Source organism: Balaenoptera borealis (assembly GCF_965194805.1).
Source record: "Balaenoptera borealis genome assembly, chromosome: 5".
NCBI classification, from domain to species: domain Eukaryota; kingdom Metazoa; phylum Chordata; class Mammalia; order Artiodactyla; family Balaenopteridae; genus Balaenoptera; species Balaenoptera borealis.
This window is the reverse complement of record NC_138862.1, coordinates 105,208,379-105,230,398: the sequence shown is the minus strand read 5'-3', so window position 1 is coordinate 105,230,398 and position 22,020 is coordinate 105,208,379. Positions and strand designations below refer to the sequence as shown.

Genomic DNA, 22,020 nt, shown 5'->3' with positions numbered 1-22,020 from the left:
GTTGGCTTTTTTTGATACTGAGCTGCATGAGTTGCTTGTATGTTTTGGAGATTAATCCTTTGTCAGCTGCTTCGTTTGCAAATATTTTCTCCCATTTTGAGGGTTGTCTTTTCGTCTTGTTTATGATTTCCTTTGTTGTGCAAAAGCTTTTAAGTTTCATTAGGTCTCATTTGTTTATTTTTGTTTTTATTTCCATTTCTCTAGGAGGTGGGTCAAAAAGGATCTTGCTGTGATTTATGTCATAGCGTGTTCTGCCTTCTGCCTATGTTTTCCTCTAAGAGTTTTATCATGTCTGGCCTTACATTTAGGTCTTTAATCCATTTTGAATTTATTTTTGTGTATGGTGTTAGGGAGTGTTCTAATTTCATTCTTTTACATGTAGCTGTCTGGTTTTCCCAGCACCACTTATTGAAGAAGCTGTCTTTTCTCCAATGTATATTCTTGCCTCCTTTATCAAAGATAAGGTGACCGTATGTGCATGGGTTTATCTCTGGGCTTTCTATCCTGTTCCATTGATCTATATTTCTGTTTTTGTGCCAGTACCATACTGTCTTGATTACTGTAGCTTTGTAGTAGAGTCTGAAGTCAGGGAGCCTGATTCCTCCAGCTCCATTTTTCGTTCTCAAGATTGCTTTGGCTATTCGGGGTCTTTTGTGTTTCCATACAAATTGTGAAATTTTTTGTTCTAGTGCTGTGAAAAATGCCATTGGTAGTTTGGTAGGGATTGTATTGAATCTGTAGATTGCTTTGGGTAGTATAGTCATTTTCACAATGTTGATTCTTCCAATCCAAAAACATGGTATATCTCTCTCTCTGTTTGTATCATCTTTAATTTCTTTCATGAGTGTCTTATAGTTTTCTGCATACAGGTCTTTTGTCTCCTTAGGTAGGTTTATTCCTAGGTATTTTATTCTTTTTGTTTCAATGGTAAATGGGAGTGTTTCCATAATTTCTCTTTCAGATTTTTCATCATTAGTGTATAGGAATGCAAGAGATTTCTGTGCATTAATTTTGTATCCTGCTACTTTACCAAATTCATTGATTAGCTCTAGTAGTTTTCTGGTAGCATCTTTAGGATTCTCTATGTATAGTATCATGTCATCTGCAAACAGTGACAGCTTTACTTCTTTTCAGATTTGTATTCCTTTCATTTCTTTTTCTTCTCTGATTGCTGTAGCTAAAACTTCCAAAACTATCTTGAATAACAGTGGTGAGAGTGGACAACCTTGTCTTGTTCCTGATCTTAGAGGAAATGGTTTCAATTTTTCACCATTGAGAACGATGTTGGCTGTGGCTTTGTCATATATGGCCTTTATTATGTTGAGGTAAGTTTCTTCTATGCCTACTTCTGGAGGGTTTTTATCATAAATGGGTGTTGAATTTTGTCGAAAGCTTTTTCTGCATCTATTGTGATGATCATATGATTTTTCTCCTTCAATTTGTTAATATGGTTTATCACACTGATTGATTTGCATATATTGAAGAATCCTTGCATTCCTGGGATAAACCCCACTTGATCATGGTGTATGATCCTTTTCATGTGCTGTTGGATTCTGTTTGCTAGTATTTTATTGAGGATTTTGCATCTATGTTCATCAGTGATATTGGCCTGTAGTTTTCTTTCTTTGTCACATCTTTGTCTGGTTTTGGTATCAGGGTGATGGTGGCCTCGTAGAATGAGTTTGGGAGTGTTCCTCCCTCTGCTATATTTTGGAAGAGTTTGAGAAGGATAGGTGTTAGCTTTTCTCTAAATGTATGATAGAATTCACCTGTGAAGCCATCTGGTCCTGGGCTTTTGTTTGTTGGCAGAGTTTTAATCACAGTTTCAATTTCAGTGCTTGTGATTGGTCTGTTTATATTTTCTATTTCTTCCAGGTTCAGTCTCAGAAGGTTGTGCTTTTCTAAGAATTTGTCCATTTCTTCCAGGTTGTCCATTTTATTGACATATAGTTGCCTCTAGTAATCTCTCATGATCCTTTGTATTTCTGAAGTGTCAGTTGTTACTTCTACTTTTTCATTCCTAATTCTATTGGTTTGAGTCTTCTCCCTTTTTTTCTTGATGAGTCTGGCTAATGGTTTATCAATTTTGTTTATCTTCTCAAAGAACCAGCTTTTAGTTTTATTGATCTTTGCTATTGTTTCCTTCAGCAAATATAATAAATCTTTTCCCCACTTCTTCTTACTCTTTATGATTTAAATATTTCAGTCATGCCTTTTCTCAAATGTTGCCTTTACAGATTAAAATCCTATAAATAGCACTGACCCCTAAGGAAGATGATCTCATCCATACCTTTAGACTATTATTCCAGTTTCCTATCCATGCCAAAATGAATACCCCTATCTCAGGGTGGCTACCTTCTTAAAGGATTTGTTTTGGGGGGAACTTAAGTCATCTAATTCATAACAATGTGAAATTCATTTTCTGAGGTGTCTATACTCTTCCTTTAGACAATGAAATCCCTCAACTTGCTGATTATTGCTGAACTTGTTGACAGTTGAGGAGGTTGACTGGAGTACCTATGAGCAGAGGGGAACAGCTGCTCTTGCCAGCTGCCTTTTCCTCTGCATAGACATAAATACTGCCCAAAGAGGCTCTGCAGGGCAGGAGACAGAGAACTCATTGAGGTTGCTGCAAGGAGACCCTGTCTGATATTTTTGCTTAGTCAGTACATCTGTATGCATCTGGACCAACGGATGCTGAGCTCTTAGCTCAATGACTAAGAGCAAGGATTCTGAAGCCCATCTACCTGGGTTCAAATCCTGGCTCTGCCACCCGGCTTTGACATTAGTTACTTAACCTTACTGTCTTCAGCTTCCTTACCTATAGATGGAGATACTATTTTTTTTTATATATACATATAGGGTTTTTGAGGATTAAATGTTACTATTAATAATTCCAGCAACAAATATCAAGTTCCTATTCCATTCCAATTACCATGAACAAGATAGAAATGGCCCCTTCCTTCATGGAATTTAGAGTACTTTTTCATACTAGGAACCCTGACCCATTTAAGGTTGTGAAGTCAATGGTGAAGTGTGACCACATTTTGTTTTCAGTGACTTAGGATAGAATTTTACAAAATAAGAGTTTTAGGAAACTTTAAAAATATTTTTATATGTATGTGTGGCCTGGGTCTTGATATAAAATGGATTTCTTGATTCTAGTAAAGAAGATAAGAAATTAAACAGCAACCTGGATTCAGCATATGTGATAAGTTCAGTGAGTGTCATGGTGACACAGGAAAGTCACATGATCCCCTTTGGGTGGGTATGAAGAATCAGTGAAGCCTTCCAGGAGGAAGTGGCATTGAAACTGAGACTTAAAGGATGAGTAGAAATTAACCAAAAGAAGTTGGGGGAATAAACAAATACTTTTTTTTTTTTTTTTTAAACATCTTTATTGAAGTATAATTGCCTTACAATAGTGTGTTAGCTTCTGCTTTATAACAAAGTGAATCAGTTATACATATACAATATGTTCCCATTTCTCTTCCCTCTTGCATCTCCCTCCCTCCCACCCTCCCCATCCCACCCCTCTAGGTGGTCACAAAGCACCGAGCTGATCTCCCTGTGCTATGCGGCTGCTTCCCACTAGCTATCTATTTTACATTTGGTAGTGTATATATGTCCATGACACTCTCTTACCCTGTCACATCTCACCCCACCCCCTCCCCATATCCTCAAGTCCATTCTCTAGTAGGTCTGTGTCTTTATTCCCGTCTTGCCACTAGGTTCTTCATGGCCTTTTTTTTTTTTTCCTTAGATTCCGTATATATGTGTTAGCATACTGTATTTGTTTTTCTCTTTCTGACTTACTTCACTCTGTATGACAGACTCTAACTCCATCCACCTCATTACAAATACCTCCATTTCATTTCTTTTTATGGCTGAGTAATATTCCATTGTATATATGTGCCACATCTTCTTTATCCATTCGTCTGTCGATGGACATTTAGGTTGCTTCCAGGTCCTGGCTATTGTAAATAGAGCTGCAATGAACATTGTGGTACATGACACTTTTTGACCTATGGTTTTCTCAGGGTATATGCCCAGTAGTGGGATTGCTGGGTCGTATGGTAGTTCTATTTGTAGTTTTTTAAGGAACCTCCATACTGTTCTCCATAGTGGCAGTATCAATTTACATTCCCACCAACAGTGCAAGAGTGTTCCCTTTCCTCCACACCCTCTCCAGCATTTATTGTTTCTAGATTTTTTGATGATGGCCATTCTGACCGGTGTGAGATGATATCTCATTGTAGTTTTGATTTGCATTTCTCTAATGATTAATGATGTTGAGCATTCTTTCATGTGTCTGTAGGCCATCTGTATATCTTCTTTGGAGAAATGTCTATTTAGGTCTTCTGCCCATTTTTGGATTGGGTTGTTCGTTTTTTTGTTATTGAGCTGCATGAGCTGCTTGTAAATCTTGGAGATTAATCCTTTGTCAGTTGCTTCATTTGCAAATATTTTCTCCCATTCTAAGGGTTGTCTTTTGGTCTTGTTTATGGTTTCCTTTGCTGTGCAAAAGCTTGTAAGTTTCATTAGGTCCCATTTGTTTATTTGTGTTCTTATTTCCATTTCTCTAGGAGCTGGGTCAAAAAGAATCTTGCTGTGATGTATGTCATAGAGTGTTCTGCCTATGTTTTCCTCTAAGAGTTTGATAGTGTCTGGCCTTACACTTAGGTCTTTAATCCATTTGGAGTTTATTTTTGTGCATGGTGTCAGGGAGTGTTCTAATTTCATACTTTTACATGTACCTGTCCAATTTTCCCAGCACCACTTATTGAAGAGGCTGTCTTTTCTCCACTGTATATGCTTGCCTCCTTTATCAAAGATAAGGTGACCATATGTGTGTGGGTTTATCTCTGGGCTTTCTATCCTGTTCCATTGATCTATATTTCTGTTTTTGTGCCAGTACCAAACTGTCTTGATTACTGAAGCTTTGTAGTATAGTCTGAAGTCAGGGAGCCTGATTCCCCCAGCTCCATTTTTCGTTCTCAAGATTGCTTTGGCTATTCGGGGTCTTTTGTGTTTCCATACAAATTGTGAAATTTTTTGTTCTAGTTCTGTGAAAAATGCCAGTGGTAGTTTGATAGGGATTGCATTGAATCTATAGATTGCTTTGGGTAGTAGAGTCATTTTCACAATGTTGATTCTTCCAATCCAGGAACATGGTATATCTCTCCATCTATTTGTATCATCTTTAATTTCTTTCATCAGTGTCTTATAATTTTCTGCATACAGGTCTTTTGTCTCCTTAGGTAGGTTTATTCCTAGATATCTTATTCTTTTTGTTGCAATGGTAAACGGGAGTGTTTTCTTAATTTCACTTTCAGATTTTTCGTCATTAGTGTATAGAAATGCAAGCGATTTCTGTGCATTAATTTTGTATCAACAAATACTTTAAAAAAAAAAAAAAGAAGAAGTTGGGGGAGGTTGGGCAGGAACAGTTCCTTTAAGGGCAGTGAGGAGCCCTGGTGTGGGAGGAGGCGTGGGGGGTGGCAGTTGGTTAATGAAGCAAGGAGAGACTTGCTCAGATTTGCATTTTAGAAAGGCACTCTGGCTGCTTGCTGAGAATGGGCAGAGAGAGTAGGGAGACTGTTTAGTAATTTCAGGACACAGTGGTCTAGACTAGGGTGGGGACAGTGGGTATTGAGAGGGACAGGACCTGGTGATTGATGGGGAAAGGTGCTAGTCTGGGATGACACCCATCTGACTCACATGTCTGACACCTAATTTACAGAGGTTGCAGGGGACAAATCTAAGTCTGTAAGCCCCAAGCCCCTGACTTGAGGAACTGTTCCTGTAAACAGGAAGACAGGGCCTTTCAATCACTTTGCAAATCATTTCTCCATCCCGCTGGACATATCTGTAGACTATTGCTGGCCTAGCAGTTGGCAGGGCTTCCTGTTCCAAAGTGGGACGGTTCTTGGCAGGAGATGGAAAGCTGGAAACAGAATGCGAACTGGGCTAGCCAGGCACCTTGCATAAAGAGAAAAGAAAAGAAAGGAAACCTGGTACTTACCCATCTGATCCAGAATATCTGGTCAGAAAATAATTTAAAAGGGCAGATAATTCAAAGATGTTTCTATTTGGCTTTGAAATGCCATGCATTTTTGGCAGTGGATTTACCTTGCCAAATGTTTTTCTAAGGCGTCATTTTGCATTCTCTGAACACAGACCATCTGGGCAGCAAAGGGCTGAACCAGAGCCCAGGAGGGAGTCTGGGTGGCTGGCTGAGGAGGTACTGATACTTGAAAATTGGACGGAGACCACAACTCTCCCTTATCACCCCAGTTGATCAATACTTGTCTGTCTACCTCTGTCCTGCCACAGAGCAGGGAGCTTTTTCTGACCTAAGCCTTGCCAAGTCACGTGGTGACTTGAAAAGCAGCTATCTAGTTCCCAGGACGCACCCAATGCTTTCTTCCCATATCTCTGAACACTCACAGGGCCACCTCTATTCCACAGGGGGGCAGCCAGCTGACCCAGGGCTCCACAGCAACCTCAAAATCAAACCATATTTGGAGCACGGGGCAGGCTGTTTACAGATGTCACCATAAAAGATATTTTAAGTTATAATCAGTCCTGTTTTATAGAAGGGCTGTAAAGGGGCCAGACCAGAAGACCCCCTTTCCTGTTATTCATAAGATAGCTGCTTCCAGACAAGTTAAAAGATTAGTTTATCTTCCCTGGCTCAAGCCTACCTAAGAGAGGAAAGGGACGCACTTCACAGAAATCACTTGAACAAAGGGTCTCTCCCATTTAGGACCTAGAAGAAACGTCAGGGTGGCAGCCACTCCCTACTAAAGAATTCCAAGCATTCCCCCATTCCTCCATCTGGAGGGTGCCAAGCCAGGGTGGTGGCCTGGTCCAGACTAGAATTCACTGGGAATAATCAGTAACAGGCCCAAATCTGGAAGTTCAAGGAAACTGGTTTTCCCCAATCTGTAGTAAAATTAAGCGGATTTTGTTTTCCCTTCTTTTTCTTAAAAAAATTTTTTTTGGCTTTATTGAAATATAATTGACATATAAAATTGTAAGATATTTAAAGTGTCCACTATGGTGAAAAAATATACACACACACACACACACACACACACACACACACACACACACGTATATATGTTGTGGAAGGATTCCCCCCATCTAGTTACATCCATCACCACACATATTTATCATTTTTTGCCTGTGGGAGGACATTTAACTTCTAAGTGCTGTTTTTCATAACCAGAGAAGAGAGCATTTCCTACTTCCCCAGGGTTGGGTAACAGTTTCTTCACAGTAAAGTCTTAATCCTTAAAAGGTGCTCTGCGACCCATATCCGTTTTCCAAGTGTTGGTTATCTTTCCCTTCATGGAACCTTGTTCCTAAAGCTGCCAAACTAAGGCCGTCGCTGTGTTTTGAAAAATCCAGCAGAGGTTTTTTTCGACTCGGTTTCCTGAAAAATTTAAGGAAGCCAAGCCAGCGTCTGTGCCAGGAGCTTGTGACCTGACACCCACCTCTTCCCCTCCTTTAATGTCCCCTTGATTGGAGGTGGCCAAAGGGGACTTTGGAGGCTCGCCCAAACCTTTAGCTCAGATTCCCCACCTCCATGCCAGACAGCAATCGCATCTCACACTCCTCCATTCCTCATACACACACACCTCTCATAGGTCATCCTCGGCGCGCAGCCGGGAGGGGAAAGAAAACGTGAGCTAACGCAACAGGTTCCACCCACAGCCTGAACTTAACAAGGGGAGACGGCCAGGCGACTGGAGCTGGGCGGTGGAGGGAGAGGAAGCGGCGAGGAGGAAGGTGGAAGGGAAATGATGGTGCATGACCACCGAGCACACGTCACTCGGACTCCCACATGGGCTTGTGTATGTGCGCATGTAGCGGGAGGGAGGTCCTGCAAGGGGTCACTTGGGGACTTCCGCGCGGGTTTGGGAGGCACCGGGCCTGCGCTTTGGGATGCGCGGGGGTTTAGGCTGGGTAATGAGCCCCGCAGAGAGGGCTTGAGGCTCTCCCAGGAAATATGAGTGTGTCTGGGGGTTAAAATTCACCACCCTCCCCAGGGCGCCGCCCCTACTAAGTGGTCCTGTCTGCGCCCCTAAAGCCCCGAGTCCCCTTCCCTCGGGCCTTTTCCCGGCCCCTCCAACGCGATCCCCGCCCGGCCTCCCGCCCCAGCCTGCTTCCGAGAAAGCCGGGAGAGCGGACTGCGCCGCGCCCGGCAGCCTCTGGGCATGCTCGGTGGCGGGACCGGCTCCGTGCCGGCAGGGCGCGTCCTCCCTCCCCCAGGGCGGCGGCGGCGCCTGCAGCTACGGCCGCCGCGCCCCGGCCCCGCACACCTTTGGGGGCCGCGGGGGCCACCCTGCCCGGCGGGAGCCGAGAGCGGCCCCCACCCCGAGCCTTCCGGCGAGCCGAGGAGGGGCCGGCCGGGGAGGCGCGGAGGCGGGAGTGAGACCTCCGAGCTGCCTGCGGTTCCTTAGAAAGTAAAGCTCGGCTCGCCAGCGGAGCCGGGCTCCCGGCCGCCGGCGGGGGCGGGGCGGGGCCGGGTAGGGGGTGGTCTCGGCGCCCTGCGCGAGGTGCGAATTTAGTAGCCGCCCACCCTCTTCTCGGTCCCCGCCCCCAGGGAGTTATAATTCTCTGGGAAAGTGTCTGGTTCTCGGAGAATCCCTGGGGCGGGGTGCGGGGGCGCGCCCGGCGCAAAATGGTTAAAACAAAGTCCATGTGCGCCCCGGGGTGCCTCTTATGGAAAGTCTACGTGCCGGTGGCTGGGCACCCCCTTTGCTGATTTGAGGGTTAGTTACCCGGAGGAAGTCTGCCTGTCGCAGGGGAGGGGATGGGATGAGGAAAGCCTCAGGCTGGTGCCGGCTCCCCCCCCCGCAGGCCTCTTTGGGGGGCGCACCTCCAGCCAGGCGGGCGCGGGGCCCTGGGCCGGGGCGTTCGCGGCGGGCGGCGGGCGGCGGCCGGAGCAGGCTCGGCCCGGCGGCTCACTCTTTCTGCCTCCTCCCCCCAGGATTACCGAGAGGATGGGATGGATCTAGGCAGTGACGCCGGCAGCAGCAGCAGCAGTAGCCGCGCCAGTTCGCAGTCCAACTCCACCAAAGTGACCCCTTGCTCCGAGTGCAAATCCTCGTCGTCGCCGGGGGGCAGCCTGGACTTGGTGTCTGCCCTGGAGGACTATGAGGAGCCCTTCCCGGTCTACCAGAAGAAGGTGATTGATGAGTGGGCGCCGGAGGAGGACGGGGAGAAGGAAGAAGAGGAGGAGCGCGGCGAGCGAGGGTACCGGGATGACCGCTGTCCTGCCCAGGAGCGGGGGGACGTGAGCGCCAGGACCCGCAGCGGCGGCGGCAGGGGCGCCACCACCGCCATGCCGCCCCCCGTGCCCAACGGCAACCTCCACGCGCACGACCCCCAGGACCTCAGGCACAATGGCAACGTGGTGGTGGCCAGCCGGCTCAGCGGCTCCCGGGGCCCCCGCCGGGCGGTCCAGAAGCCTCAGCCGGCGGGGGGCCGGCGCGGTGGCCGGGGCCCGGCGGCCGGGGGCCTCTGTCTTCAGCCCACGGACAGCGGGACGTGCGTCCCGGAGGAGCCCCCGGTGCCCCCTATGGACTGGGAGGCTCTGGAGAAGCATCTGGCTGGGCTGCAGTTCCGGGAGCAGGAGGTGCGGAACCAGGGCCAGGCGAGGACCAACTCCACCTCGGTAAGTTGCCCGGGGTGCGTGCACACACGTACACACCCCGCGCACAGCCCGCACGCGCCCTACCCGCGCTCCCGCCCAGCGGCGGCCCCATTCATCCTGCCCCGAGGGTGGGTGCCGGGCAGGAGAGCCTGACTTCTGCTCTCCTGGGGTACCGTTGCTCAGTCTCTGAGCTGTCTGGGTTTGCAGGATGGGCGGGGAGGAGGGAGGGGCAGCCAGAGGGCAGCGGAAAGTCGGGTTAGTGGAACCAGCGACTCATTTTAATGGAATTACTTATGGAGACGAGGTTGTGAGTCACTTGCCTGGAAATAAATCCGGGGAGATTTTGGCACCGAAGTCGGTGGCCTGTGTGTGGGTGATATCTTAGGTCGTAATAGTTGTGGCTTTGTCAGCCGTGGTGGGTGTCCCTTCGTTGCCACTAATGTCTCATCCATATACAGGCTGTCCCTACGCACAAGCACGCATTCGCCTGCCCACACCTCCGGTGAGGCAGCAGGGATTGTTCCCTCTTGGCGTCTGAGCGGATGCTCCTGAATTGTAATGGGTTGACCGCCCTCCTCTGAGATTTTTTCCTTTCTGAAACCCGATCTATTGTTGACCTGAGGGAACGGGTGAATTGACCTGCTAGGATGAGGGAGTGGTTCTTTCCTCTGTGGGCTGACTCACCCCCTCTCCGCTGAATCCCGCCTAGTTTTGATAAGCAGTTCCTTACCGGAGGCTTGCGCCTCAGTTCAGGAAACCCAGAGAGGGAACGGTGCTGGAGTGGAAAAGAGAGAGGGAGGGAAGGAGGGATACATCTATAATAAGAAGCTCTGGCAGGTTCACACTTGTCTCAACATCTTTTTTGCCCCTGAGAGGAGAGCAGATAAATGACTTAAAAGAAAAGCGTCATGAATGTAGCTCCCCTATTTATCACTGTCTTGAGATAAAGCAACAGTTGTAATTTGAAATCATTAATGAACAGATCCTAAATGGGGCTGAAGGGCATACAGTTTAAATGAGCTGCTTTCTGTGTGTGGCAGTGTGGGAGAATGCCTGCTTGCAGGTGTAATTTTTCGGCTCCAGGGCCCTGGGGCTACTGGAAATTGGGCGCATGCACTTCTGACTTCAGGGGTAAGGACAGTTGATTGGCACGGTTTCTATCAGAGGGAGCCCTTGGCTGACAGGGCCCACTGGTTAGTGTCCCTTGAGAAACTACCTATTCAATTAACACACTCATTTTAATACCAGCTGTTTACCGTGGCCACTCGCAGACACGGAATCTTTCCATTACAGGTAGTACTCTGTCTTGTACCTTGCAATTCAAAACATACTTTTCCCACCTAGTGCTGAGAAAAATACCTGATTAAGCTCCCTGGACTTAAACAATGACTTGAAGATACATAAGATTCCTTTACTATGGCCAGACATTTTTACATTCCAGGAAAATGTAATAATTGGGTATACATACAAAGTTAGGGTTTGATGATGACAATGAGTTCCATTATTCAAAAAGTTCTTGAGCGCCCATGTGCTCTGTGCTAAATTCAAGGTGTGATTCTCAGCGCTGCAGTTACACATCTGACCACATGGGCCTGGAATTACGGTGAGCGAGGTAGGGATGCAGACTGACTCCCCGCCCCCCACCCCAGGAACTTACAATTTAATGGCTAACCTAACAGACCAGCCTACCCCAACACACACACACACCTTCTTCCTTATTGAAGAATAAGGACTGAATCTTTCCTTCTTGGGCCATCTTTGAAACCTGAGGGTGTCTTGTCTCCTCACCTAGTGAACAGTTTGCATTGTGGGTTCCTCCCCTCTCCTTCCCTCGCCCTCCTGAAAATGTCCCCCCCTGGGCATTTCCTCCACAAGTCACACCGAATTTTGGGTTCCATTGCTTCAAAGTAAGTATATGTACAGGAAAAACGGGAGAAGGAAGTGGCCTGTGAGGTTGTTTAATATTGAAATTTTCCATATTTTGGTTTGTATTGAAACAAAATTACTAGCTGCTGTTAGTTTAGAATAGTGTTTTTCAAACTGCAAGTTCCCCATGATATCACCTTATCACTTTTTAAAAAATAAGATAGAATGTACTGCAGTGTGTTGCAGGTAGTCACAGTAAGATTGTTTTTTTTAGAAAGTTTTGTTTCAGTTTTATGTAGACGCTGGGTTACAGTGTAAGATTTCTTTCCCACTGTGGGTCGCTGTCATAGAAGTTTGGAAAACACTGGTTAAAATCCTGTTTACTCCTGCCTGGAATAAGTGCAAGAATTTACAACCCTGAGGACAGAAGTTTGAGAGTAACAAAGGAGTTGGTGTAAAAGAAGAAGTCTGTCCTGAAGGAGTTGCTCAAATCGAGCGGTATTTTTGCTCCTCCTTAAAAAGTTGTGTGTAAATACATTTAGGTGAAATTAATACATAGTACTGGGAGGAGGGGTATAAAATGAAAAAGGCAGGTACAGCTCCTTCACCTGTGAAGAGACCCAAATAAGCTATTCCCACCACATGACTTTTGCCCGTGCTGTTACCTCTGCTTGGAATCCAGTGGCTGGTTCCTCCTGGTTCCTCCTCATCATCCCAGACTGTGCTCAACTCACCTCCTGAGAGAGGCTGTCCCCGGCCCCCCTCCCTGATACAGAGTAAGGCACTCCACCACCTACCAAGGCACTCCTCGTGTATTAGTGCTTATCACTGCCTGACATTATCATGTTCAGTTCTTCATTTTTGGTTCTCTAGAATCGAATTGGAGTGCAGGGGTCTTGCCTGTGTCGTTTCATTGTTGTAACCTAGAGCCTGCGACAGTGTCTGAGAAGTAGTAGGTTCTCAAATACTGAATAAATGAAGTGTTTATAAGACTCACACGGCCCAGACCTAAGCCAGCCCCCTAATTGTACAGTTGAGAAAATTGAGGCCTAGAGAGGTTAAGAGATTTGCCGAAGATCCCAGTAAGAAAACTACGAAAGGGTTTTTGTCCTTCCTTCTGATGCCAGACTAGGTTTTTTTCCTTTTGATGCTCAAAATTAGTTGAAACAAGAGGAAAGGAAAGAGCTTCCATGTTCCTGAAATAACTTAAAGGGTTTCCTAATGACAGGTCCTCTCTTGGATTTCCTTAGTGTTAAGGACAGAAGTAAACTAGGAAATAATCAAAATCCCATGACTTTACGGGTCTCTTCTCACAGACGGGGTTTGGTGTGAATGGAAACACGTTGAGTTCTGCCCAGCAAAGCAGCAGCTGCCTTCTCATCCCTGTCCAACGCCCCTTTCTTCCTCTTGGCTACAGCGATACACTCCAAACGAAAGACTGAGATCGCAAAGATGTGCTGACGATCAGCTGTCTCCAATCCAGGGAAGATTTAGAGGCATATTTAAAAACACGCAGCGTTTGGGTAGGACGTTTGGGTAGGACTTCAAACCTAGGGCTGACCTTTACCTTGTGAAGCTGTGAGCAGCTCATTTCTCCCTTGGTGCCGGTGGAGGGGCATGAGCTTGGATGCTCCTGGGAACCACCTTTGGTGTCAGAGCAGGAGGTGCCTGGGGAGTCTTGAAGGAAGCTCTGGTCGCCTGACTTCCTGCTGTCTTCTCAGGGCTGCTCCATCACAAACCTGCATCGCCTCAGGTGGCCCACCCCCTCCTCAACGTCCCAACCCCTCACCTTGACGTCAGAGCCTTGAGGGCAGCGAGGTCACTTTATCCCACTGCCTTATCCCCAGTAGCTCCCTTGTGCCTGACACACTCTTTGGGGGGGGGGGCGGACGGGGAGGGGAGAGGTTTCACCCAACAACCAGAACTACTCCTGGAAGTGCCCCCTCCAGTTGGCCAGACCCCTCCCCGCCTCCATCCCGTGTCCCTGTGTTTCTCATGGTCCTGCCCTGGGCCTGCAGGTGTGTGAACGCCACTGGTAAACTCAAGGGCCACACACAACCCAGGAGTGAGATTTAGAACCAGGGTGCCAAGTTACGTGAGTCCTGCCCCCATATGTTCGCATTCATCCTAAATTCTCTTCTCCCTGCCTGCTCTATGGGAACTGGCGCAGACAATCCTGAGGGGCGGTCCTGAGGGAAACCTGGAACTTCTCTTCCCGTTTCCCTCTTCTGAGCGCAGCCCCAAGGCTCTGTCTTTCTCCTGCTTCGCCAGGACCTTAGTGTGTCACAGTACCATTCTTCTGCCTCCCCATCACCAAGTGGAGGGGGGTACCCACTGCCTCAACCTACTCCTCTTCCTAAGTGGAGTATAACTTCACCCTTTTTTCTCCCTCCTACTTCTCCCTCCTTTTGATTCTTTATTTTTTAAAAAATAGCTCCATTGAGGTAGAATTGACATACAATTAACTGCACATTTAAAGCCAAGGTGATGCGTCTATCTCTCACCCGCAACAGTATCCTCTTGCTGCTTTGCAATCCTTCCCATTCTGTTCCTTGGCAACCACTGATCTTATTTCTATCACTATAAGTTAGCTTGCATTTTCTAAAACTAATGTAAAAGGAATCATATAATATGTACTCAATTTTGTCTGGCATCTTTCAGTCAGCATATAATTATTTTGTGATTCATCTGTGTTATCGTGTATGTCAATAGCTCATTCCTTTTTATGGCTGAGTAGAGTTCCATTTTATGGATATACCCTACTCCCTGGTTGATGGACCTTTGGGTGGTTTCTAGTTTTTGTCTATTACAAATAAAAGTGCTGTGAACATTCACGTACAAATCTTTGTATGGACATATCCTTTCATTTCTCTTGGGAAAATACCAAAGAGTGGAATGGCTGGATCCTATGGGAGCTGTGTGTTTAACTGTTTGAGAAGTTGCCTGTTTTCCAAAGAATTTGCACCATTTGATGTTGGTTTCCTCTCCCACCTGTTGGTGTATTCCATCTGTGTCCTTGGGGATTTGCAGGACATCTCTCTTCAGGTGACTGGGGTGACTGATCCCCTATCTTTTAAGAGAAAACAACAGCAAAGTACCAGGATCACATCTTATAGCCAACCGAAGTCATTACACCCATTGCTCAAAAAAAGGAAAGGACTCTTTTTTAAATTAGAGAGGAGTTCTAGTTGTAGACCTGACACATTTTCATTGCAGTTTTATTATTTTTTACTGCCTGTGACAGGTGCATTTTCCTCCATTAATGAGAAGATAAGAATAATTTTAATCAACATGTTAATTGAAAACAAGTGCTGATGAAGTTATTTTCAAAGTACTTGAAAGCAATTTGTCTTTTTATTTGTTTGTACTATTAACTAGTAGCAAACTTTAAATAGCCTACACTTCTTCCTAGAATGGTACTAATTACAGGTTATTTTCAATGTATTATTCTGTAAGAATTATAGCCCAGTTACTCCTTCTCCGTCAATGACACTACTAAAGTAGCTTGAATGGCTGAGTAGTTTGTTTCCTTAGTTACTCAGGCTATGTTTAAATTGCATGAATTCCCATTTTTACAGACTGAATTAAGAGGTCTTTATTATTCCTGCAAAATATAGTAAAGTTTATAAGTTTAATAAGTTATGTGATTCATCAGCCTGGGATACTACAGTGAAAACATTCTGAGTGGTTTGCAGTTATCACTTATCCCTCTTAGAGAGCACGACATGACAGTGTTAAAATCACTTTTTTTTTTTTTTACCATAACCAGAAATTACCGGGCTAGCTATATTCTTTGCTTCAACCTTTACCTTGAAATGTTTAGTGTCATCATCGTCTGCTTTTCTAATTTATGTTGATTTCTGTTTGAGAGCTGCAAAGGCTGCTCTATGTATTAGCATGTACTCAAGACTTTAAAGAAATATGGTTGGGTTTTCCAAAAACTTAGGTTGCAGGTAAACCACAGGTTCTGAGGCTCTGTTTGTGTATTTCAGCTACCATCAGATAGTTCATCCTACTGCAGAAGAGCCTTTTGAAAATATTGTAGTTGGATTAAAGGAAATCTTTGCCCACCAAGTGGTTTGTACATAGTGGTCCTTTAGAACATTCTAAGGATCACTGTCGTGCCGCAGATCTGAAAAACAGATACAGATATTCTCACCACACATTCATTGAGCTGTTTGAACATCTCACCGCCGACATCACGTCACCATCCTCCATCCCTTTCTAGCTCAGAATGCACTTTCAACTCTAGAACCTTTGCCTGGCATTCCTTGTGACTTCACTCCCAGGAAGGCCCAGCATGAGCCCTTTGCTCTGTAGCAGGTCCCGACGCTACTGTCCACCAAACCGCCCAGCACTCTCTTCCCCAAGGCGTGCTCTGATTCAGCTTCTTTGGGAAGCTGTACCTGATCATCTCGGCTCTAAGCAACCTCTCTTCCGAACTTCTTACTCCGCTTGTGTTCCACTTCCTCATTCTTAGGTTTTTAAAAGGCTCATCCCTGGCAAAACTCAAACCAGACCTGTCAATCTCTGGTTTCAGGCTCTTTCAGTGACATTGTTTGCATTCTCTTTTTGTGGGTATGTCTCTTATCTGCCCAACTATTTTAAATCCCTCCTCCCTTTCAAACACATACATATACAGGCTCGGGCATTTCCTGAGGACTGGACATTTGATGAATGCTTGTTACCTGGTTAATGTATTTTGTACCACGTTTCTGTTTAGTTTTTAAATTTGCTCAAAGCCGGTATACTATGAACTTTATTAATACTAATAATAGTAATTACAGATCCTTCCTTAAAAGTTTATCTGAACTCTGTGACATTACATTTGCATTTTAAAATAGAAATTTGTTTTTACTCCTGGACCTTTGCCCCTGAAGACATGAATGGTTTTGTTTTCTTACCTCTGAAACTCAGTCCTAAGTTTTTTTTTTTTTTTTAACAACAAGGACCTTTGCAAATGCTTTTCTTTAGCTGCTTTATGTTCCCTGAGCTGTTGGGACAGATGACACTTTATACTGTTGCTGCTTTATACTGTCAGTGACTGGGAGATTATTTTGCACACAGCTTTTGTAGAAATTCAAGTGCCAGTTATGAAACTGAGCATTTTTCATAGAAAAGTAATAGGATTTTAAAGATAGAAAGGATCTGAGAGGTCATCTCATCAAACCCTCGCCACTTTCAAAGGAGGAAGCAGGCTTATGAAGATTAAACGTCTTCACCCACCTTCCTCAGCCCAGGTCTGACCCAGCCTCAAGTCACCTGACTCACAATTCCCACTTTTAATGAACTCGGCCCCCTTCAGCTACCTTTTTTAAAAAGAGTCTTTTCACAACTTAACTGGAGGATAGATCCAGCCTCATCACTTAAGAGCTTCAAGACTGGAAGTAGATTCTAATTTTTATCACCTGATAGAAAAGTTTCATTTTATTGTTTATTTCTTTTTCTTTTTTTAAAACCCATGTTGGAATACAATCATAAAATTGCCTCCTTCCATTCGGATTTCAGCTCATCACCGTATTTCTGCCAGCAGAAGAGCACTCTCCCTGGGTTGACAGATTTTTTTTTTCTGTCCTTTCTCCTTCGCCATCTGTAAACACCTTTTCCTGGCTGTCCACACTCCTTTCCAGCACTGGGCAACACGCAGTCCTCTCCTCTCACAGGTTCAGGGCCCACTGGCCCTTGCGGACCGTGCAAGGAGCCGCCTGAGTACCAGGAGGCAGAGGAGGGAGCAGCGAGGGTGAGGGCTGACCGTTGTGCACTCCCCTTCCATTTACAATCCGTCCATTGACTGTCAGGCTATGAGTCCGTGCCCGGGTTCAGATAGACAGGGCGGAGAAGATTTCCATGTGGCTCACCGCACAAGGGGAAACATTTTGTTCTAACTAGACAGAGTTTTAAGTGAATCGTTTATTATAAGCCCAAAAAAGAGCAAAATAACAAAACCAAGAAGAGACTAGAAAGAAAGGCATTTGTGGAGTTCAGGAGAGGCCCATAAAGTAGTCCCTATTAGGACACTGGCTTTGTTAGAATATGGATGAAAACTAGGAATAGAAAAATGGACGTCAGGGAAGGGAGATGTGTTTGGGTTTTTACGTTGCCTGTATGGCGTTTCTGAGTTTCCCAGTTAAATCTGTAGAAGTGAATCATCACTCTTTCTTCTTGTCAGGTCCAGGAGAGTTGTAATAATCACTCTCCTTCACTTACCAAGTCTTATCAAATCCATAAGAGCGCTCATTGTTTCAGATGTTCTGGGTGTGTTTGTTTTGGTTTGGTTTGGTTACTGCTATTCACTTTTGTGAATGATTCTGTTATTTTCCTTATATATTTGTTAAATAATTATGTCAAGCATGTTCTATCACTAATTTTCATCACTTGTTTTTCTCTGTTTTCATTCATGCATATATTTAACCTAATTTTATTCTCTCCACCTGACCTGTTTTTCAATATTTGTGTTATTATAGGTTATTCCCATTTTTTCCTACTTTTGTGGTATTTTCTCTATAAAGTATCAATATATGCGATTCAAAGGTGATGGTTGGGAATTCCCTGGCCGTCCACTGGTTAGGACTCTACGTTTTCACTGCCAGGGCCCGGGTTTGATCCCTGGTCGGGGAACTAAGATCCTGGGAGCTATGTGGCAGAGCCAAAAAAAAAAAAAGAGAGAGAGAAAAGGGTGATGGTTTAGACTAGGAAACACCCAGGTGATAGGAATGAACTCGACCACTGCTTGTTCAGTACGAGGTTGATGGTTTTTAAAGTACTTGTAAAATATTTTTTAGTTATGTTTTACTGACATGAGGTTATACTTAAAGCAAAGCTTACTGCAAGTGAAAAAGTTACCAGTTTTCTTCAGTCTAGCTTTGTATATCAGATTTCCTAATAATTGCCTCTTGTATCTGTACGTTTTACTGATACCTCTGTATCTCCATCCACATATTTTATATTTACTTGTAATTGAGTGAACTTTTTGGTGTATCCATCATCAGCAATATCATGTCACCTTTCTCTCTCTTTTTTTTCCTTCCATTTCTCGAAGTCTCTCCTTAATATTTGTGGCTCATGAAAGTGATTGTGAATCTTCCTTGGGATACTAGCATAGTATACCAAAAAAAAAATTTCAATTTTTATGGATTACAAGGAGCAGTGCATTAGTCAGCAGCTGATTTCTGCAGATTCATCAATTCAAGAGTTTTATTACCCGTGTCCTAATAGAGATGATTGATTCTTCAAAACTCTTCCTCGTAGAAATAAATGTCTTAGTTATTCATGAATTTTTTGTTTTGTTTTGTTTTGTTTTAAATGTTACTAAAAGCTTCTATCCAGAAAGTGGTGGCGGCGTGGGGTTGGGGGCTTTTCCAGGTGATGCTCCATTTGCCCAGGTGGATGGGGTTGTTTTCACGGTGCTTGAGGAAGAGCAGAGAACAAAGCAGCATCTCTGCAGCCTTACAGTCAGGCCTGCAACAGGCAGATTTTCTACTGGCGCCTTCTGGACACACACCAGCCAGGCTGGTAGGTCGTTGTCCCCGTGGCAGCACATACCCATTGCTTCCTCCCCTCGGATCCCCCCGCTGTGATCCGCAGCCTGCCTCTGTTTCCCGTTTCACTCCTGTGTGGGTGACCTGTCTGTGAAGAGAACCAATACAAAGTCCATAAGACAGTGGCTCCTCTAGTACTGGGCATCTCTGGTGGCCAGAGCCCCTGGCCAGGCTCCCTCGTGGACCTCTTAGTGATGGAGAGCTGAGGACAGGCACTCTTCCGAGGCCAGCTAGCTGTGGCCAGGGACCACTCGCTCACTAATAGGCTGTAGACATGCCCTGAACAAAACAACAGGTAAGTCTAGACAGCTACTTGGTTCTGTAACTTGATTCTGTTTCCTTCTTGGTCTGCCATATATGGAAAGAACTTCGCTGTCTAAAAAAGTTGAAAGGGAATGAGGTAATTTCCTCGTAATTCCTGAGATCTCCAGCCGTGTTTTAAATTTAGATTTGAGGTTAGAGCATTAAAAAAATAAAAACAGAAAAGCTGCTGTGTTATGAAATGCTAGGGCATTTTAAATGTCAAGTCCGTCAGCATGATAGCTTGTACCCCCATTTTCTCCATCCAAAGAAAGAGTAGTGTTAAACTTCTTTCTAAAATAAGAAGGGGCTGGACCTCTGGGAACCTGGCACAGTGTCTTCTTAGAAAAGAACGTAAAGCCTAATCTCCACTCCTATAAAAATAACATGTTTTCAAATAGTTTCAAAACCAACTTAGCCTTCTGTTTTTCTCCTCATGGCACCAGTGGCTAAAAATTATGCCACTTATGAAAATTACAATTTTTTTCTTTGTGCAGTCTTACAGAATTTTGGTCCATTTTGACCAGGTCTGACATTTTATTATAAGCAACGACATCTTAAGTGCTCTGTCCTTTTTTTTTCCACTGTAAAATTGCTTCTGTGAGGAGTAAGAGAAGACCACTGGGATTTTATTTTTCAATACTTAAATTATGTAAATTATGTAATCAATGATCTCCTATTAGAGTTGTTATCCGGCCAACAGTGACCCCACCGTCTGACCCAAATAGCCCTTAAAGTAAGATCTTGTTCTAGAAGAACAACTTTAGGCAGCAGTAATTTTAAATTTTTCTGAATACTGGCTCTACTATGGTATGGTGATTTCAGTATTAGATGTATTTTTCTTGTGTTTCATACGGAAACTTTCAACAAAGCAAACAAACGTACAATGGTTGTGCTTAAACTAACATGCAAGACCTCTGCAGAAAGTCCAGTGCACTGGAAGCAAATTAAAATTCTCTTTTACTAGTAAACAATCACACTGAGAATGTGAATATTAGAGCTGGAAGGCACGCCATAGCAAGGGTGGCAAACTCAGATGCTTCCAGAGGCCACGGAGGAAGCTAATGAGAGGAGTGGAGGACAGGTCCCAGGGACAGAAGACAGCTGTTCTTTCATACTACTGACTTGTTGCTGTTCCAGAACGGAGTCTCAGAGTTACGATATGTCAGGAGAAGCCCAAGACCCAGGTTTTTATGAGAAGTATCTTGAATACTAAATGCACTGCAAATAACTTTAAATAAATGCAGTTTTGTGGAGCTAAGAAACAGGTCTGTGGTTCAAAAGATGGTCTTGGGCTACCAGTTTTCCATCCCACACTTAACCCAACCCCTTCATTTTACAGGTAAGAAAACTGAGACCCAAAGATGTTAGATCACTTACCTGAAGTGGGGATGAGGTGGGATGACTTGCTAAGAGGTTTGGTAAGAGTCTAGAAATGAGAGATCTCAGGGAGGAAAACACCTGAAGGAGTGTTGGTCTTATTTACTGACACCAGCATAACATTTTTCCCCCTTTCAATGCTTAAAGTAATTTGAAACAATAACATCCAGAGGAAAAAAATAAGAGATGCCTTACATACACACCTTCCTCTATTTCACTTTATTTTTTTATACATTCCATTACTTAGAATTTAGTTTTCTGTTTCATCTTCAAAGCAGTTCAAAAATTGATTTGTTATTTGGATTTGGGGTATTTCGTTATTTATGAAGGATGAAAAGGGAAGGGCTCTTTAAGAACAGATTGTCTTAAACATAAACATGCGTGTGCACACAGACACACACACACACACATACAGTGCAGGATATGTGGCCTCAGTTCTTTTATCTGCTGGAAACTCATCTGAGACCATTTAATTCCAAGGGGTGGTGGTAGGGGTGAGTTCTAATAAAATTTATTGTTATATAGAATCTAATGAAACTTTAATATTGATGAATTGTATTGTTTTTATTTAACTAAATATATAGTATTTAGGAGGACTTATTGAAAGTATAGAGATTGGGAAGTTTTTTTTTTCTTCTTTAGAACTATTGGCTATAAGTCCAAAGTCAACAGATTTCAAATAAATGAGACAAGTTTGGGGTGTTAATTCACTTTCCTTTGGAAAAATGGGAAACGTTCACTTAGCTTTTTTTAAAAAAAACTTTTTATCTGGGAATAACTTTAGATTTACAGAGGTGTTACAAAGATAGTACAGAAAGTTTCTGAATATCCTTTACCAACCTCCCCTGATGTTAACATTGTATATAATATGTATATTATATATAATATACACATATATAATTATTAAGGGAAATATACTTGTTTTCTGATATTTCTTCAAATATAATAAATAGTTTGAGTATATGTAAATGTGTGTGTGTTATATATAACTGTGGTACACTTGTCAAAACTAAGAAATGAACGTTGGCACAGTATTATTACCTAAACTGGAGGCTTTAATTGGATTTATATTAGCTTTTAAAATTAAGAAGGTTGTATTAAAACTACCCAACAAAGGTAATAAATAACACACAGGTTGTGGCTTTTGAAGAGAGGGGAGAGTTGGATCCTTCGTGCTGTCTCTCGGCTCCCCCAAAGTCATCCCAAGCGAACTTGAAACCAGAACAGAAATTCTGCTAGTGTGTTTGCTTTGTAAATGCATTTTGAAGA

General features: G+C 44.0%; 1 protein-coding gene across 7 annotated transcripts in view; it reads left to right on the top strand.

Annotated features, from left to right (window-relative positions):
- The window catches only part of SCHIP1 (schwannomin interacting protein 1), a 155,824-nt gene that overhangs the window by 23,443 nt on the left and 110,361 nt on the right, over nt 1-22,020 (top strand). For 2 of the 7 annotated variants that reach the window (XM_082394075.1, XM_082394077.1), the window contains exon 1: nt 8,986-9,688. In XM_082394075.1, the coding sequence (XP_082250201.1) occupies nt 9,020-9,688 (669 nt within the window). In that variant the 5' untranslated portion in view covers nt 8,986-9,019. Of the gene's footprint in view, nt 1-7,731; nt 7,863-8,354; nt 8,475-8,511; nt 8,784-8,985; nt 9,689-22,020 lie in introns of those variants that run through there. The other 5 variants (XM_082394079.1, XM_082394081.1, XM_082394080.1 and 2 more) reach the window with 5 other exon arrangements.